This window comes from Mustelus asterias, unplaced genomic scaffold (assembly GCF_964213995.1).
Source record: "Mustelus asterias unplaced genomic scaffold, sMusAst1.hap1.1 HAP1_SCAFFOLD_4409, whole genome shotgun sequence".
NCBI lineage: Eukaryota > Metazoa > Chordata > Chondrichthyes > Carcharhiniformes > Triakidae > Mustelus > Mustelus asterias.
In genome coordinates this window covers 1-18,649 of record NW_027594354.1, presented here as the reverse complement: position 1 = coordinate 18,649, position 18,649 = coordinate 1, and the positions used below count along the sequence as shown (strand labels likewise).

The window sequence follows — 18,649 nt, the reverse complement described above, 5'->3', positions numbered from 1 at the left end:
GTGTCTCTCCCGCTCTCTCTCTGTGTCTCCCCCGCTCTCTCTCTGTGTCTCCCCCGCTCTCTCTCTGTGTCTCCCCCGCTCTCTCTCTGTGTCTCCCCGCTCTCTGTCTGTGTCTCCCCCCGCTCTCTCTCTCTGTGTCTCCCCCGCTCACTCTCTCTGCGTCTCCCCCGCTCTCTCTCTGTGTCTCCCCTGCTCTCTCTCTGTGTCTCCCCCGCTCTCTCTCTCTGTGTCTCCCCCGCTCTCTCTCTCTGTGTCTCCCCCGCTCTCTCTCTGTGTCTCCCCCGCTCTCTCTCTGTGTCTCCCCCGCTCTCTCTCTGCGTCTCCCCCGCTCTCTCTCTGCGTCTCCCCCGCTCTCTCTCTCTGTCTCTCCCGCTCTCTCTCTGTGTCTCCCCCGCTCTCTCTCTTTTTTTCCCCCCCGCTCTCTCTCTGTGTCTCCCCCGCTCTCTCTCTCTGCATCTCCCCCGCTCTCTCTCTGTGTCTCCCCCGCTCTCTCTCTGTGTCTCCCCCGCTCTCTCTCTCTGTGTCTCCCCCGCTCTCTCTCTGTGTCTCCCCCGCTCTCTGTGTCTCCCCCGCTCTCTCTGTGTCTCCCCCGCTCTCTCTCTGTGTCTCCCCCGCTCTCTCTCTGTGTCTCCCCCGCTCTCTCTCTGTGTCTCCCCCGCTCTCTCTCTGTGTCTCCCCCGCTCTCTCTCTGTGTCTCCCCCGCTCTCTCTCTGTGTCTCCCCCGCTCTCTCTCTCTGCATCTCCCCCGCTCTCTCTCTGTGTGTCCCCCCCCGCTCTCTCTCTGTGTCTCCCCCGCTCTCTCTCTGTGTCTCCCCCGCTCTCTCTCTGTGTCTCCCCCGCTCTCTCTCTGCGTCTCCCCCGCTCTCTCTCTGCGTCTCCCCCGCTCTCTCTCTCCGTGTCTCCCCCGCTCTCTCTCTCTGTGTCTCCCCCGCTCACTCTCTCTGCGTCTCCCCCGCTCTCTCTCTGTGTCTCCCCCGCTCTCTCTCTGTGTCTCCCCTGCTCTCTCTCTGTGTCTCCCCCGCTCTCTCTCTGTGTCTCCCCCGCTCTCTCTCTGTGTCTCCCCCGCTCTCTCTCTGTGTCTCCCCCGCTCTCTCTCTCTCTGTGTCTCCCCCGCTCTCTCTCTGTGTCTCCCCGCTCTCTCTCTGTGTCTCCCCCGCTCTCTCTCTGTGTCTCCCCCGCTCTCTCTCTGTGTCTCCCCCGCTCTCTCTCTGTGTCTCCCCCGCTCTCTCTCTGTGTCTCCCCCGCTCTCTCTCTGTGTCTCCCCCGCTCTCTCTCTGTGTCTCCCCCGCTCTCTCTCTGTGTCTCCCCCGCTCTCTCTCTGTGTCTCCCCCGCTCTCTCTCTGTGTCTCCCCCGCTCTCTCTCTGTGTCTCCCCCGCTCTCTCTCTGTGTCTCCCCGCTCTCTCTCTGTGTCTCCCCCGCTCTCTCTCTGTGTCTCCCCCGCTCTCTCTCTGTGTCTCCCCCGCTCTCTCTCTGTGTCTCCCCCGCTCTCTCTCTCTGTGTCTCCCCCGCTCTCTCTCTCTGTGTCTCCCCCGCTCTCTCTCTGTGTCTCCCCCGCTCTCTCTCTGTGTCTCCCCCGCTCTCTCTCTGTGTCGCCCCCGCTCTCTCTCTGTGTCTCCCCCGCTCTCTCTCTGTGTCTCCCCCGCTCTCTCTCTGTGTCTCCCCCGCTCTCTCTCTGTGTCTCCCCCGCTCTCTCTCTGTGTCTCCCCCGCTCTCTCTCTGTGTCTCCCCCGCTCTCTCTCTGTGTCTCCCCCGCTCTCTCTCTGTGTCTCCCCCGCTCTCTCTCTGTGTCTCCCCCGCTCTCTCTCTGTGTCTCCCCCGCTCTCTCTCTGTGTCTCCCCCGCTCTCTCTCTGTGTCTCCCCCGCTCTCTCTCTGTGTCTCCCCCGCTCTCTCTCTGTGTCTCCCCCGCTCTCTCTCTGTGTCTCCCCTGCTCTCTCTCTGTCTCCCCTGCTCTCTCTCTCTGTGTCTCCCCCGCTCTCTCTCTGTCTCCCCCGCTCTCTCTCTCTGTGTCTCCCCCGCTCTCTCTCTCTGTGTCTCCCCCGCTCTCTCTCTGTGTCTCCCCCGCTCTCTCTCTGTGTCTCCCCCGCTCTCTCTCTGTGTCTCCCCCGCTCTCTCTCTCTGTCTCCCCCGCTCTCTCTCTCTGTGTCTCCCCCGCTCTCTCTCTCTGTGTCTCCCCCGCTCTCTCTCTGTGTCTCCCCCGCTCTCTCTCTGTGTCTCCCCCGCTCTCTCTCTGTGTCTCCCCCGCTCTCTCTCTGTCTCCCCCCGCTCTCTCTCTCTGTCTCCCCCCGCTCTCTCTCTACGTCCCGTTGACACTCAGTGTGTTGTAACGCACTATTCCTCTCTCTCACTCTCTTGCAGGAATGCCAACTTGTCGCTGCCCGAACGGGTTCACGGGCCCAGACTGTCGGAAAAGGGTTTGCGACGGTTACTGTCGGAACGGCGTTCCCTGTACGGTGAACTCGGGAAATCAACCCAACTGTCGCTGCCCGGACGGCATCGATGGAGAACGATGCCAATACAGTACGTAGCACCGTGTCTGTCTATCAACCTGTCTGTGTGTGTGTGTGTGTGTCGCAGTGTGTGTGTGTGTGTGTCGGAGTGTGTGTGTGTGTGTCGGAGTGTGTGTGTGTGTGTGTCGGAGTGTGTGTGTGTGTCGGAGTGTGTGTGTGTGTGTCGGAGTGTGTGTGTGTGTGTCGGAGTGTGTGTGTCGCAGTGTGTGTGTGTGTGTGTCGCAGTGTGTGTGTGTGTGTCGCAGTGTGTGTGTGTGTGTCGGAGTGTGTGTGTGTGTCGGAGTGTGTGTGTGTGTGTCGGAGTGTGTGTGTGTGTGTCGGAGTGTGTGTGTGTGTGTCGCAGTGTGTGTGTGTGTCGGAGTGTGTGTGTGTGTCGCAGTGTGTGTGTGTGTGTCGGAGTGTGTGTGTGTGTCGCAGTGTGTGTGTGTGTGTCGCAGTGTGTGTGTGTGTGTCGCAGTGTGTGTGTGTGTGTCGCAGTGTGTGTGTGTGTGTCGCAGTGTGTGTGTGTGTGTCGCAGTGTGTGTGTGTGTGTCGCAGTGTGTGTGTGTGTCGGAGTGTGTGTGTGTGTGTGTCGGAGTGTGTGTGTGTGTGTCGGAGTGTGTGTGTGTGTGTCGGAGTGTGTGTGTGTGTGTCGGAGTGTGTGTGTGTGTGTCGGAGTGTGTGTGTGTGTCGGAGTGTGTGTGTGTGTCGGAGTGTGTGTGTGTGTCGGAGTGTGTGTGTGTGTCGGAGTGTGTGTGTGTGTCGGAGTGTGTGTGTGTGTCGCCGTGTGTGTGTGTGTCGCAGTGTGTGTGTGTGTCGCAGTGTGTGTGTGTGTCGGAGTGTGTGTGTGTGTCGCCGTGTGTGTGTGTCGCCGTGTGTGTGTGTGTGTCGCCGTGTGTGTGTGTGTGTGTGTGTGTGTCGCCGTGTGTGTGTGTGTGTGTGTGTCGCCGTGTGTGTGTGTGTCGCCGTGTGTGTGTCACTCTGTCTGTCTGTCTGTGAGTGCGGCGCTCCCTCAGCACTGACCCTGCCACACAGTGCGGCGCTCCCTCAGCACTGACCCTCCCACACAGTGCGGCGCTCCCTCAGCACTGACCCTCCCACAGTGCGGCGCTCCCTCAGCACTGACCCTCCCACAGTGCGGCGCTCCCTCAGCACTGACCCTCCCACAGTGCGGCGCTCCCTCAGCACTGACCCTCCCACAGTGCGGCGCTCCCTCAGCACTGACCCTCCCACAGTGCAGCGCTCCCTCAGCACTGACCCTCCCACACAGTGCGGCGCTCCCTCAGCACTGACCCTCCCACAGTGCAGCGCTCCCTCAGCACTGACCCTCCCACACAGTGCGGCGCTCCCTCAGCACTGACCCTCCCACAGTGCGGCGCTCCCTCAGCACCGACCCTCCCACACAGTGCGGTGCTCCCTCAGCACTGACCCTCCCACACAGTGCGGGCGCTCCCTCAGCACTGACCCTCCCACAGTGCGGCGCTCCCTCAGCACTGACCCTCCCACACAGTGCGGCGCTCCCTCAGCACTGACCCTCCCACACAGTACGGCGCTCCCTCAGCACCGACCCTCCCACAGTGCGGCGCTCCCTCAGCACTGACCCTCCCACAGTGCGGCGCTCCCTCAGCTCTGACCCTCCCACACAGTGCGGCGCTCCCTCAGCACTGACCCTCCCACACAGTGCGGAGCTCCCTCAGCACTGACCCTCCCACAGTGCGGCGCTCCCTCAGCACCGACCCTCGCACACAGTGCGGCGCTCCCTCAGCACTGACCCTCCCACACAGTGCGGAGCTCCCTCAGCACTGACCCTCCCACAGTGCGGCGCTCCCTCAGCACTGACCCTCCCACAGTGCGGCGCTCCCTCAACACTGACCCTCCCACACAGTGCGGCGCTCCCTCAGCACCGACCCTCCCACACAGTGCGGCGCTCCCTCAGCACTGACCCTCCCACACAGTGCGGCGCTCCCTCAGCACCGACCCTCCCACACAGTGCGGCACTCCCTCAGCGCTGCCCTCGCCCCTCCCGTCTCTCCCTCTCTCGCTAATCAAACACTCTGTGATTCCTCCCCCCTCTCCCCGCCTGCAGGGAGGTGTGACGGATACTGCCAGCACTCCGGCAAGTGCCGGCTAACGGAGGACGACGTTAAGGAGTGCGTCTGCACCCCCAAGTACCAGGGCGTCCGCTGTGAAACTGACAAGTGCGATCGCTGCCGCGGGGGCTCATGTTCGGTCACTGAGGAGGGCAGCGTCACCTGCAAGTAAGTATGTGTCCCCCCCTCCCCCCCCCCAACTCCTGGAGGGGCAGTCAGGAGCGGACGAGGAACGCTGAGACTTAACCCAGCTGGGTTCGGGACCCCTCGATATTCCTGCCTTCCCTCTCCCACACCGTCCACTCAGCTGGCACTGAGCTTCGATTAGACTTATTGTTGTCACGTTGCAAAGAACATTCCAGCACAGGAACAGGTCCTTCGGCCCCTCCTGCACCGACCATGCTGCCCCCCCCCCCTCCGTCTGAACTAAAACCCTCCCTCCCCTTCCCGGGGACCGTATCCCTCTATTCCCCATCCTATTCATGTATGCGTGGATGAGGTGGAGGGCTGTTGTCGGCTGCAAAGAGACATAGATAGGATGCAGAGCTGGGCCGAAAAATGGCCGATGGAGTTTAACCCTGATAAATGTGAGGTGATTCATTTTGGTAGGACTAATTTAAATGTGGATTACAGGGTCCAAAGGTAGGGTCCTGAAGACTGTGGAGGAACAGAGAGATCTTGGGGTCCGTATCCACAGATCTCTAAAGGTTGCCACTCAAGTGGATAGAGCTGTGAAGAAGGCCTATAGTGTGTTAGCTTTTATTAACAGTGGGTTGGAGTTTAAGAGCCGTGGGGTTATGCTGCAACTGTACAGGACCTTGGTGAGACCACATTTGGAATATTGTGTGCAGTTCTGGTCACCTCACTATAAGAAGGATGTGGGAAGCGCTGGAAAGAGTGCAGAGGAGGTTTACCAGGATGCTGCCTGGTTTGGAGGGTAGGTCTTATGAGGAAAGGTTGAGGGAGCTGGGGCTGTTCTCTCTGGAGCGGAGGAGGCTGAGGGGAGGCTTGATAGAGGTTTATAAAATGATGAGGGGGATAGATAGAGTGAACGTTCAAAGACTATTTCCTCGGGTGGGATGGAGCTATTACAAGGGGGCACAACTATAGGGTTCGTGGTGGGAGATACAGGAAGGATATCAGAGGTAGGTTCTTTACGCAGAGAGTGGTTGGGGTGTGGAATGGACTGCCTGCAGTGATAGTGGAGTCAGACACTTTAGGAACATTTAAGCGGTTATTGGATAGGCACATGGAGCACACCAGGATGGTAGGGAGTGGGATAGCTTGATCTTGGTTTCAGACAAAGCTCGGCACAACATCGTGGGCCGAAGGGCCTGTTCTGTGCTGTACTGTTCTATGTTCTATCCACTCTGTCCATGCCCCTCATAATCTTGTAGACTTCTACCAGGTCTCCCCTCAACCTCCGTGAGAACAAACCAAGTTTCTCCAACCTCTCCTCAAAGCTAATGTCCTCCAGACCAGGCAACATCCTGGTAAATCTTTTCTGTAACCCTCTCCAAAGCCTCCACATCCTTCTGGTAGTGCGGCGACCAGAATTGAACACTATATTCCAAGTGCGGCCTAAGGACTTGTAGGAGGGGGCTGAAGGGTGGATCAGTAAATTTGCTGATGACACCAAGATTGGTGGAGTAGTGGATGAGGTGGAGGGCTGTTGTAGGCTGCAAAGAGATATAGATAGGATGAAGGATTCAAAGATTCACAGCTTCCACTACCTTTGGGCAAAGAAATGGCAGATGGAGTTCAATCCAGATCAATGCGAAGTGATGCATTTTTGTAGAACTAACGTAGGGGGGAGCTATACGATAAATGGCAGAACCATAAAGGGTGTAGATACGCAGAGGGACCTGGGTGTGCAAGTCCACAGATCCTTGAAGGTGACGTCACAGGTGGAGAAGGTGGTGAAGAAGGCATATGGCATGCTTGCCTTTATAGGACGGGGCATAGAGTATAAAAGTTGGGGTCTGATGTTGCGGTTGTATAGAACGTTGGTTCGGCCGCATTTGGAATACTGCGTCCAGTTCTGGTCGCCGCACTACCCAGAAGGACGTGGAGGCTTTGGAGAGAGTACAGAGGAGGTTTACCAGGATGTTGCCTGGTATGGAGGGGCTTAGTTATGAGGAGAGATTGGGTAAACTGGGGTTGTTCTCCCTGGAAAGACGGAGGATGAGGGGAGACCTAATAGAGGTGTATAAAATTATGAAAGGCATAGATAGGGTGAACGGTGGGAAGCTTTTCCCCAGGTCGGTGGTGACGTTCACGAGGGGTCATAGGTTCAAGGTGAGGGGGGGGAGGTTTAACAGGGATATCAGAAGGACGTATTTTACACAGAGGGTGGTGGGGGCCTGGAATGCGCTGCCGGGCAAGGTGGTGGAGGCGGACACACTGGGAACGTTTAAGACTTATCTAGACAGCCACATGAACGGAGTGGGAATGGAGGGATACAAAAGAATGGTCTAGTTTGGACCAGGGAGCAGCGCGGGCTTGGAGGGCCGTAGGGCCTGTTCCTGTGCTGTATTGTTCTTTGTACCTCCCCCCAGCAGCGAGTTCCAGGCACCCACCTCCCTCTGTGTAAAAAAACTTGCCTCGTACATCTCCTTTAAACCTTGCCCCTTCAACCTGTGTCCCCCCGAGTCATTGACTCTTCCACCCTGGGGGGGAAAAAGCTTCTGACTATCCACTCTGTCCATGCCCCTCATAATCTTGTAGACTTCTATCAGGTCTCCCCCTCAACCTCCGTCGTTCCAGTGAGAACAAACCAAGTTTCTCCAACCTCTCCTCATAGCTAATGCCCTCCAGACCAGGTCAACAACCTGGTAAATCTTTTCTGTAACCCTCTCCAAAGCCTCCACATCCTTCTGGTAGTGCGGCGACCAGAATTGAACACTGTATTCCAAGTGCGGCCTGACTAAGGTTCTATAAAGCTGCAACATGACTTGCCCAATTTTTAAACTCAACACCCCGGCCGATGAAGGCAAGCATGCCGTATGCCTTCTTGACTACCTTCTCCACCTGCGTTGCCACTTTCAGTGACCTGTGCACCTGTACACCCAGATCCCTCTGCCTATCAATACTCTTCAGGGTTCTGCCATTTACTGTATATTTCCTATCAGTATTAGACCTTCCAAAATGCATCACCTCACATTTGTCTGGATTAAACTCCATCTGCCATCTATCCGCCCAAGTCTCCAACTGATCTATATCCTGCTGTATCCTCTGATGGTCCTCATCGCTATCCGCAAATCCACCAACCTTCGTGTCCTCCGCAAACTTACTAATCATGTATCGGGATACAGTGAAAAGTATTGTTTCTTTGCACGCTATTCAGACAAAGCATACCGTTCATAGAGAAGGAAAGGAGAGGGTGCAGAATGTAGTGTTACAGTCACAGCTAGGGGTGTAGAGAAAGATCAACTTAACGCGAGGTCGGTCCATTCAAAAGTCTGACGGCAGCAGCAGGGAAGAATTTGGGAGGGCGGCACGGTGTCACAGTGTGGGTTAGCGCTGCTGCCTCACAGCGCCAGGGACCCCGGGTTCGATTCCCCGGGGCTTGGGTCACTGTCTGTGTGGAGTCTGCACGTTCTCCCCGTGTCTGCGTGGGTTTCCTCCGGGTGCTCCGGTTTCCTCCCACAGTCCGAAAGATGTGTAGGTTAGGGTGGATTGGCCATGCTAAATTGCCCCTAGTGTCCAAAGATGTGTAGGTTAGGGTGGATTGGCCATGCTAAATTGTCCCCTTAGTGTCCAAAGATGTGTAGGTTAGGGTGGATTGGCCATGCTAAATTGTCCCTTCGTGTCCAAAGATGTGTAGGTTAGGTGGATTGGCCATGCTAAATTGCCCCTAGTGTCCAAAGATGTGCAGGTTAGGTGGATTGGCCATGTTAAATTGTCCCTCAGTGTCCAAAGATGTGTAGGTTAGGGTGGATTGGCCATGCTAAATTGTCCCTCAGTGTCCAAAGATGTGTAGGTTAGGGTGGATTGGCCATGCTAAATTGTCCCTCAGTGTCCAAAGATGTGTAGGTTAGGGTGGATTGGCCATGCTAAATTGCCCCTTAGTGTCCAAAGATGTGTAGGTTAGGTGGATTGGCCATGTTAAATTGTCCCTCAGTGTCCAAAGATGTGTAGGTTAGGGTGGATTGGCCATGCTAAATTGTCCCTTAGTGTCCAAAGATGTGTAGGTTAGGGTGGATTGGCCATGCTAAATTGTCCCTCAGTGTCCAAAGATGTGTAGGTTAGGGTGGATTGGCCATGCTAAATTGTCCCTTAGTGTCCAAAGATGTGTAGGTTAGGGTGGATTGGCCATGCTAAATTGTCCCTCAGTGTCCAAAGATGTGTAGGTTAGGGTGGATTGGCCATGCTAAATTGTCCCCTTAGTGTCCAAAGATGTGTAGGTTAGGGTGGATTGGCCATGCTAAATTGTCCCTTAGTGTCCAAAGATGTGTAGGTTAGGGTGGATTGGCCATGCTAAATTGTCCCTCAGTGTCCAAAGATGTGTAGGTTAGGGTGGATTGGCCATGCTAAATTGCCCCTTAGTGTCCAAAGATGTGTAGGTTAGGGTGGATTGGCCATGCTAAATTGTCCCTTAGTGTCCAAAGATGTGTAGGTTAGGGTGGATTGGCCATGCTAAATTGTCCCTTAGTGTCCAAAGATGTGTAGGTTAGGGTGGATTGGGCCGTGCTAAATTGTCCCTTAGTGTCCAAAGATGTGCAGGTTAGGGGGATTGGCCATGCTAAATTGTCCCTTAGTGTCCAAAGATGTGTAGGTTAGGGTGGATTGGCCATGCTAAATTGTCCCTTAGTGTCCAAAGATGTGCAGGTTAGGGTGGATTGGCCATGCTAAATTGTCCCTTAGCGTCCCAAAGATGTGCAGGTTAGGGTGGATTGGCCATGCTAAATTGTCCCTTAGCGTCCCAAAGATGTGTAGGTTAGGGTGGATTGGCCGTGCTAAATTGTCCCTTAGTGTCCAAAGATGTGCAGGTTAGGGTGGATTGGCCATGCTAAATTGTCCCTTAGCGTCCCAAAGATGTGTAGGTTAGGGTGGATTGGCCGTGCTAAATTGTCCCTTAGTGTCCAAAGATGTGTAGGTTAGGGTGGATTGGCCATGCTAAATTGTCCCTTAGTGTCCAAAGATGTGTAGGTTAGGGTGGATTGGCCATGCTAAATTGTCCCTTAGTGTCCAAAGATGTGTAGGTTAGGGTGGATTGGCCATGCTAAATTGTCCCTTAGTGTCCAAAGATGTGTAGGTTAGGGTGGATTGGCCATGCTAAATTGTCCCTTAGTGTCCAAAGATGTGTAGGTTAGGGTGGATTGGCCATGCTAAATTCTCCCTTAGTGTCCCAAAGATGTGTAGGTTAGGGTGGATTGGCCATGCTAAACTGTCCCTTAGTGTCCAAAGATGTGTAGGTTAGGGTGGATTGGCCATGCTAAATTGTCCCTTAGTGTCCCAAAGATGTGTAGGTTAGGGTGGATTGGGCCGTGCTAAATTGTCCCTCAGTGTCACCCCGAACAGGAGTGTGGGCGACTGGGGGGATTTTCACAGTAACTTCATTGCGGTGTTAATGTGAGCTTTACTTGTGAGTTGATCGGAGGTGGGGAGGAAGGGGCCAGATTGGAACCAGGACTGACCCCCGTCTCTCTCTCTCTCTCTCTCTCTATCCCACCCCCAACCCCTGCCACAGCTGCACGGATGGTCGAAGTGGTCCCAGTTGCCTGACCTGTGAGGGATACTGTCAGAATAATGGCCACTGTGAAATGAACCAGAGGACAGAACTCCCGGAATGCAGGTAAGCAAGGCTTTTAACCCCCCCATCTGTCCCAAACGGGGCCTCCTCCTCTTCCTGTGTAACAGGCTGGAGAGAGAGGGGCTGAATGGCCTCCTCCTGTTCCTGTGTAACAGGCTGGAGAGAGAGGGGCTGAATGGCCTCCTCCTGGTCCTGTGTAACAGGCTGGAGAGAGAGGGGCTGAATGGCCTCCTCCTGTTCCTGTGTAACAGGCTCAAGAGAGAGAGAGGGGCTGAATGGGCCTCCTCCTGTTCCTGTGTAACAGGCTGGAGAGAGAGAGGGGCTGAATGGCCTCCTCCTGTTCCTGAGTAACAGGCTGGAGAGAGAGGGGCTGAATGGCCTCCTCCTGTTCCTGTGTAACAGGCTGGAGAGAGAGAGAGGCTGAATGGCCTCCTCCTGTTCCTGTGTAACAGGCTGCAGCGAGAGAGAGGGGCTGAATGGCCTCCTCCTGTTCCTGTGTAACAGGCTGGAGAGAGAGGGGCTGAATGGCCTCCTCCTGGTCCTGTGTAACAGGCTGGAGAGAGAGGGGCTGAATGGCCTCCTCCTGTTCCTGTGTAACAGGCTGGAGAGGGGCTGAATGGCCTCCTCCTGTTCCTGTGTAACAGGCTGGAGAGAGAGGGGCTGAATGGCCTCCTCCTGTCCCTGTGTAACAGGCTGGAGAGAGAGGGGCTGAATGGCCTCCTCCTGTTCCTGTGTAACAGGCTGGAGAGAGAGGGGCTGAATGGCCTCCTCCTGTTCCTGTGTAACAGGCTGGAGAGAGAGAGGGGCTGAATGGCCTCCTCCTGTTCCTGAGTAACAGGCTGGAGAGAGAGGGGCTGAATGGCCTCCTCCTGTTCCTGTGTAACAGGCTGGAGAGAGAGGGGCTGAATGGCCTCCTCCTGTTCCTGTGTAACAGGCTGGAGAGAGAGGGGCTGAATGGCCTCCTCCTGTTCCTGTGTAACAGGCTGCAGAGAGAGAGAGGGGCTGAATGGCCTCCTCCTGTTCCTGTGTAACAGGTTGCAGAGAGAGAGAGGGGCTGAATGGCCTCCTCCTGTTCCTGTGTAACAGGCTCAAGAGAGAGGGGCTGAATGGCCTCCTCCTGTTCCTGTGTAACAGGCTGGAGAGAGAGGGGCTGAATGGCCTCCTCCTGTTCCTGTGTAACAGGCTGGAGAGAGAGGGGCTGAATGGCCTCCTCCTGTTCCTGTGTAACAGGCTGGAGAGAGAGGGGCTGAATGGCCTCCTCCTGTTCCTGTGTAACAGGCTGGAGAGAGAGGGGCTGAATGGCCTCCTCCTGTTCCTGTGTAAAGGCGGCACGGTAGCACAGTGGTTAGCACTGCTGCTTCACAGCTCCAGGGTCCCGGGTTCGATTCCCGGCTTGGGTCACTGTCTGTGTGTGGAGTTTGCACATTCTCCTCGTGTCTGCGTGGGTTTCCTCCGGGTGCCCCGGTTTCCTCCCACAGTCCAAAGATGTGCGGGTTAGGTTGATTGGCCAGGTTAAAAATTGCCCCTTAGTGTCCTGAGATGCGTAGGTTAGAGGGATTAGCGGGTAAAATGTGTAGGGATATGGGAGTAGGGTCTGGGTGGGATTGTGGTCGGTGCAGAGTCGATGGGCTGAATGGCCAGATTAAATACCTCTTTATCTCTTCCTTTGTAACTCTCACTTTTCTCTCCCCCATTGGTAAGACCACACTTGGAATACTGTGTACAGTTCTGGTCACCCTATTATAGAAAGGATATTATTAAACTAGAAAGAGTGCAGAAAAGATTTACTAGGATGCTACCGGGACTTGATGGTTTGAGTTATAATGAGAGGCTGGATAGACTGGGACTTATTTCTCTGGAGCGTAGGAGGCTGAGGGGTGATCTTATAGAGGTCTATAAAATAATGAGGGGCACAGATCAGCTAGATAGTCAACATCTTTTCCCAAAGGTAGGGGAATCTAAGACTAGTTACAGAGCAAAGAGATCTCGGGGGTACGGGTTCATAGCTCCTTGAAAGTGGAGTCACAGGTGGAAAGAGTGGTGAAGAAGGCATTCGGCACGCTTGGTTTCATCGGGCAGAACATTGAATACAGGAGTTGGGACGTCTTGTTGAAGTTGTACAAGACATTGGTAAGGCCCCACTTGGGATACTGTGTACAGTTCTGGTCACCCTATTATAGAAAGGATATTATTAAACTAGGAAGAGCGCAGAAAAGATTTACTAGGATGCTACCGGGACTTGGTGGATTGGGTTATAAGGAGAGGCTGGATAGACTGGGACTTTTTTCTCTGGAGCGTAGGAGGCTGAGGGGTGATCTTATAGAGGTCTATAAAATAATGAGGGGCACAGATCAGCTAGATAGTCAACATCTTTTCCCAAAGGTAGGGGAGTCTAAAACTAGAGGGTGTAGGTTTAAGGTGAGAGGGGAGAGATACAAAAGGGTCCAGAGGGGGCAATTTTTTCACACAGAGGGTGGTGAGTGTCTGGAACGAGCTGCCAGAGGCAGTAGTAGAGGCGGGTACAATTTTGTCTTTTAAGAAGCATTTAGACAGTTCCATGGGTACGGTGGGTATAGAGGGATATGGGGCAAACGCGGGCAATTGGGACTAGCTTAGGGGTTTCAAAAAATAAAGGGGGCAGCATGGACAAGTTGGGCCGAAGGGCCTGTTCGTGACTAGCTTAGTGGGTTAAAATTCAAGGACGGCATGGACCCACTTTGGGAGGTGAACAGGATCATAGAACATAGAACAGTACAGCACAGAACAGGCCCTTCGGCCCACGATGTTGTGCCGAGCTTTATCTGAAACCAAGATCAAGCTATCCCACTCCCTATCATCCTGGTGTGCTCCATGTGCCTATCCAATAACTGCTTAAATGTTCCTAAAGTGTCTGACTCCACTATCACTGCAGGCAGTCCATTCCACACCCCAACCACTCTCTGAGTAAAGAACCTACCTCTGATATCCTTCCTGTATCTCCCACCACGAACCCTATAGTTATGCCCCCTTATAATAGCTCCATCCCACCCGAGGAAATAGTCTTTGAACGTTCACTCTATCTATCCCCTTCATCATTTTATAAACCTCTATTAAGTCTCCCCTCAGCCTCCTCCGCTCCAGAGAGAACAGCCCAAGTTCCCTCAACCTTTCCTCATAAGACCTACCCTCCAAACCAGGCAGCATCCTGGTAAATCTCCTCTGCACTCTTTCCAGCGCTTCCACATCCTTCTTATAGTGAGGTGACCAGAACTGCACACAATATTCCAAATGCGGTCTCACCAAGGTCCTGTACAGTTGCAGCATAACCCCACGGCTCTTAAACTCCAACCCCCTGTTAATGAACGCCAACACACTATAGGCCTTCTTCACAGCTCTATCCACTTGAGTGGCAACCTTTAGAGATCTGCGGATATGGACCCCAAGATCTCTCTGTTCCTCCACAGTCTTCAGAACCCTGAAGATCGAAGGTCATGGGGGGGAAAGCAGGATTCGGCTGTTGGGTTGGATGGTCAGCCGTGATGGTGATGGATGGGGGAGCAGGATAGAAGGGCCGAATGGCCTCCTCCTGCTCCTGTCCCCCGTGCTTCGACAAGACGTAAAGTTACCCGATGGGGTGATCCACCCGTCCCGCTTTTCCCTGCTCTGTGCGCCGTCTCTGCTGAGAGCGAGACAGGACCGGGGAGGTAGGGGGCGGGGGGGCAGTCTCTGTCTCTCTCTCTCTCTCTGTGTGTGTGTTAACTGTACCTCTCTTGTGTCTTGCAGGTGTGTTGTAGGTTGGAAAGGTCCACAGTGCGAGGCGTTGGAGACCCAGGCATCGATTTCTAGTAGTATGTGGTATTACTCCCAAAGTTTTGCCCCCACACCTTGCCCCTCGACCTCGGGGAGTGGGGGAGGGGGAGGGGTGACTTATTCACTCATGGCCAAGGGTGGGTGGGAGAGCCAGTTTATCGTCCCATCCACCCGCTGTGCGTCGGTGATGGTGGGAGTGAATGTCGAAGGAGCCGAGGTACAGGGGAGATGTTAGGGGTAAGTTTTTCACAGAGGGTGGTGGGCGAGTGGAATCGGCTGCCGTCAGTGGTGGTGGAGGCGAACTCAATGGGGTCTTTTAAGAGACTCCTGGATGAGTACATGGGACTTAATAGGACGGAGGGTTATAGGTAGGTCTAGAAGGTAGGGATGTGTTCGGCACAATTTGTGGGGCCGAAGGGCCTGTTTTGTGCTGTAGTTTTTCTATGTTCTATATAAATGGGTAAACAGTTGAGGCCCCAGAACCGATACCTGCGGCACGCCACTAGTCACCATCCGCCAACCAGAAAAGCGCCCATTTATTCCGACTCTCTGCTTCCTGTTGGATAGCCAATCCCCAATCCACGCCAACACCCGACCCCCAACTCCGTGTGACCCAATCTTCGTCAGCAACCTTTTGAGAGTTCCAGGATTTGTGGGCGCAGGCGTGCAGAGGGAGGAGCTTGCAGGTGGGGGTGTTCCCCATGCCTCTGCTGCTGCACCCCCCCCCTCCCCCCATCATCCCCTTATCCTTCCAGGTAGAGGTGGTTGGTGGGTTTGGAAGGTGCTGTTTGAAGGAGCCTCGGCGAGTCGCTGCGGGGACATCCAGTAGTTGGTGCGCACAGCTGCCGCTGCGCGTCAGTGGTGGAGGGAGTGGATGTCGGAGGAGCCTCGGCGAGTCGCTGCGGGGACATCCAGTAGTTGGTGCGCACAGCTGCCGCTGCGCGTCGGTGGTGGAGGGAGTGGATGTCGGAGGAGCCTCGGCGAGTCGCTGCGGGGACATCCAGTAGTTGGTGCACACAGCTGCCGCTGTTTGTTTGGGGCGGGGGGTTGGGGCGTTAGCGTGTCGGTCGAGAGGGGAGGCGGTGGGGCGGAGGTTAGCGTGTTCGATCGAGCGGGGAGGGAAGGGGGGGGGGGCTGCTTTGTCCCGGGCGGTATCGAGCTTGCGCGGGTGTGACTGGCCCCGGTTGTGCAGCCCTGCGATCGTTAGCCCGACTGATTCACAAATTCCCCCTTCGATTTCCTCCCTCTGCATCAGAGACGACGTCCATCATCGTACCGATCATCATCCTACTCCTGCTCGCCCTCCTGGCAGTCGGCGGCCTGTGTTGGTACAAGCATCGAACGCGGGGGTAAGCGGGAACTGTCGGAGGACGCGGCGGGGTGTCGAGAAGGTGTCGGGGGAGAATGGGGCCACTCGGCCCATCCGTTCCGCCGTGGCTGATATCCCCCCTCATCCCCGTTTTCCTGCCTTCTCCCCATCACCCTTCAACACCCATCCCCAATTAAATAATCTATCCACCTCCTCCTTCAATGTCCCAGAATCCACCGCACTTTGGGGCAGCGGATTCTACAGATTCCCTTCGGGAGAAGTCGTTCCTCCCCCAACTCCGTTCTAAACTTGCTGCCCCCTTATCCCCAGACGATGACCCCCCTCCCTCGTCCAAGAATGGTCCCACCAGAGGAAGCATCGACCCCGCGTCTACTTGATCCACACCTTTTATCCTAAGAACTAGGAGCAGGAGTAGGCCATCCGGCCCCTCGAGCCCTGCTCCCCCATTCAACAAGATGGTGGCACAGTGGGGTTAGCGCTGCTGCCTCACAGCTCCAGGGACCCCCCTGGGTTCGATTCCCGTCTTGGGGTCACTGTCTGTGTTGGAGTCGGCACATTCTCCTCGTGTCTGCGTGGGTTTCCTCCGGGTGCTCCGGTTTCCTCCCACAGTCCGAAAGATGTGCGCGTTAGGTTGATTGGCCATGATAAATTGTCCCTTAGTGTTCAAAGATGTGTAGGTTAGGGTGGATTGGCCATGATAAATTGTCCCTTAGTGTCCAAAGATGTGTAGGTTAGGGGGATTGGCCGTGCTAAATTGTCCCTTAGTGTCCAAAGATGTGTAGGTTAGGGTGGATTGGCCATGCTAAATTGTCCCTTTGTGTCCAAAGATGTGTAGGTTAGGGTGGATTGGCCATGCTAAATTGTCCCTTTGTGTCCAAAGATGTGTAGGTTAGGGTGGATTGGCCATGCTAAATTGTCCCTTTGTGTCCAAAGATGTGTAGGTTAGGGTGGATTGGCCATGCTAAATTGTCCCTTTGTGTCCAAAGATGTGTAGGTTAGGGTGGATTGGCCATGCTAAATTGTCCCTTTGTGTCCAAAGATGTGTAGGTTAGGGTTGATTGGCCATGCTAAATTGTCCCTTAGTGTCCAAAGATGTGTAGGTTAGGGTGGATTGGCCATGCTAAATTGTCCCTTAGTGTCCAAAGATGTGTAGGTTAGGGTGGATTGGCCATGCTAAACTGCCCCTTAGTGTCCAAAGATGTGTAGGTTAGGGGGGATTGGCCATGCTAAATTGTCCCTTAGTGTCCTGGGATGCGTAGGTTAGAGGGATTAGTGGGAAAATGTGTAGGGATATGGGGGTAGGGCCTGGGTGGGATTGTGGTCGGTGCAGACTCGATGGGCCGAATGGCCTCTTTCTCTACTGTAGGGTTTCTACGATTTCTAAGGGATCATGGCTGATCTTTTCATGGACTCGGCTCCACTTACCCACCCGCTCACCGTAACCCTTAATTCCTTCAAAAATCTATCTATCCTTGCCTCGAAGAACATTCAACGAGGGAGCCTCAACTGGGCAGGGAATTCCCACAGATTCACAACCCTTTGTGTGAAGAAGTTCCTCCTCAACTCAGTCCTCAATCTGCTCCCCCTTATTTTGAGGCCATGCCCCCTAGTTCTAGTTTCACCCGCCAGTGGAAACAACCTCCCTGCTTCTATCTTATCTATTCCCTTCATCATCTTATATGTTTCTAGAAGGTTCCCCCCATCTCCATTCTTCTTGTAGACCTCAATGTGATCTCCCCTCATTATTCTACATCCCAGAGAGAGTCTGTTCTAAACTGTTCAATCTCTCTTCATAAGACGAACCCCTCCGAGCGTCAGAGAGGTTTACAGCCGGGAAACAGGCCCTTCGGCCCAACTTGTCCATGCTGCCCCCCTTTTCTTTTCAAACCTCTAAGCAAGTCCCAATTGCCCGCGTTTGCCCCATATCCCTCTATACCCATCGTACCCATGGAACTGTCTAAACGCTTTTTAAAAGACAAAATTGTACCCGCCTCTACTACTGCCTCTCGTTCCAGACACTCACCACCCTCTGTGTGAAAAAATTGCCCCCTCTGGACCCTTCTGTATCTCTCCCCTCTCACCTTAAACCTACACCCTCTAGTTTTAGACTCCCCTACCTTTGGGGAAAAGACGTTGACTATCTAGCTGATCTGTGCCCCTCATTATTTTATAGACCTCGATAAGATCACCCCTCAGCCTCCTACGCTCCAGAGAAAAAAGTCCCAGTCTATCCAGCCTCTCCTTATAACTCAAACCATCAAGTCCCGGTAGCATCCTCGTGAATCTTTTCTGCACCCTTTCTAGTTTAATAATATCCTTTCTTTAATAGTGACCAGAACTGTGCTCTGTCTGTCTCTCTCTCTCTGTCTGTGTGTCTCTCTCTCTGTCTCTGTCTCTCTCTCTGTCTCTCTCTCTCTCTGTCTCTCTCTCTCTGTGTCTCTCTCTCTCTGTCTCTCTCTCTGTCTCTCTCTCTGTCTCTCTCTCTCTCTCTCTTTCTCGCTCCCTCTCTGTCTCTCTCTCTCTCTCTCTGTCTCTGTCTCTCTCTGTCTCTCTCTCTCTCTGTCTCTCTCTCTCTCTGTCTCTCTCTCGCTCTCTCTCTGTCTGTCTGTCTCTCTCTCTCTCTCTGTCACTCTCCCTCTCTGTCACTCTCCCTCTCTGTCACTCTCCCTCTCTGTCACTCTCCCTCTCTGTCACTCTCCCTCTCTGTCACTCTCCCTCTCTGTCACTCTCCCTCTCTGTCACTCTCCCTCTCTGTCACTCTCCCTCTCTGTCACTCTCCCTCTCTGTCACTCTCCCTCTCTGTCACTCTCCCTCTCTGTCACTCTCCCTCTCTGTCACTCTCCCTCTCTGTCACTCTCCCTCTCTGTCACTCTCTCTCTCTGTGTGTCTCTCTCTCTGTCTCTCTCTCCCTCTCTGTCACTGTGGGAGGGTCTCACATTCTGGATCTTTCTGTGACAGGGCGAAAGGTTTCCAACACCAACGGATGACGAATGGTGTGATGAATGTAGAGATTGGAAACCCGACCTACAACATGTATGAAGCTGAACCCGAGGAGGGAGGTGGTGAACTTCTAGATGCAGATTACAACCTGGATCCAGACAAGGTGAGGGAGTGCCGCACAGTGGGAGGGTCAGTGCTGAGGGAGCACCGCACTGTGTGGGAGGGTCAGTGCTGGGGCGCGCCGCACTGTGGGCACT

The 18,649-nt window shown here is 54.5% G+C and overlaps 1 protein-coding gene across 1 annotated transcript; it reads left to right on the top strand.

The window, feature by feature from the left end:
• Positions 1 to 2,352: 2,352 nt before the first annotated feature.
• On the top strand, positions 2,353 to 18,555 carry LOC144491089 (low-density lipoprotein receptor-related protein 1-like; the record flags this gene model as incomplete). The annotated part of the gene is made up of 6 exons (XM_078208770.1): positions 2,353 to 2,519; positions 4,575 to 4,746; positions 10,271 to 10,375; positions 14,096 to 14,160; positions 15,378 to 15,471; positions 18,411 to 18,555. Coding segments are annotated over exons 1-6 (741 nt in total), but the record flags the coding sequence as incomplete, so codon positions are not given.
• Between the last annotated feature and the right edge of the window lie 94 nt (positions 18,556 to 18,649).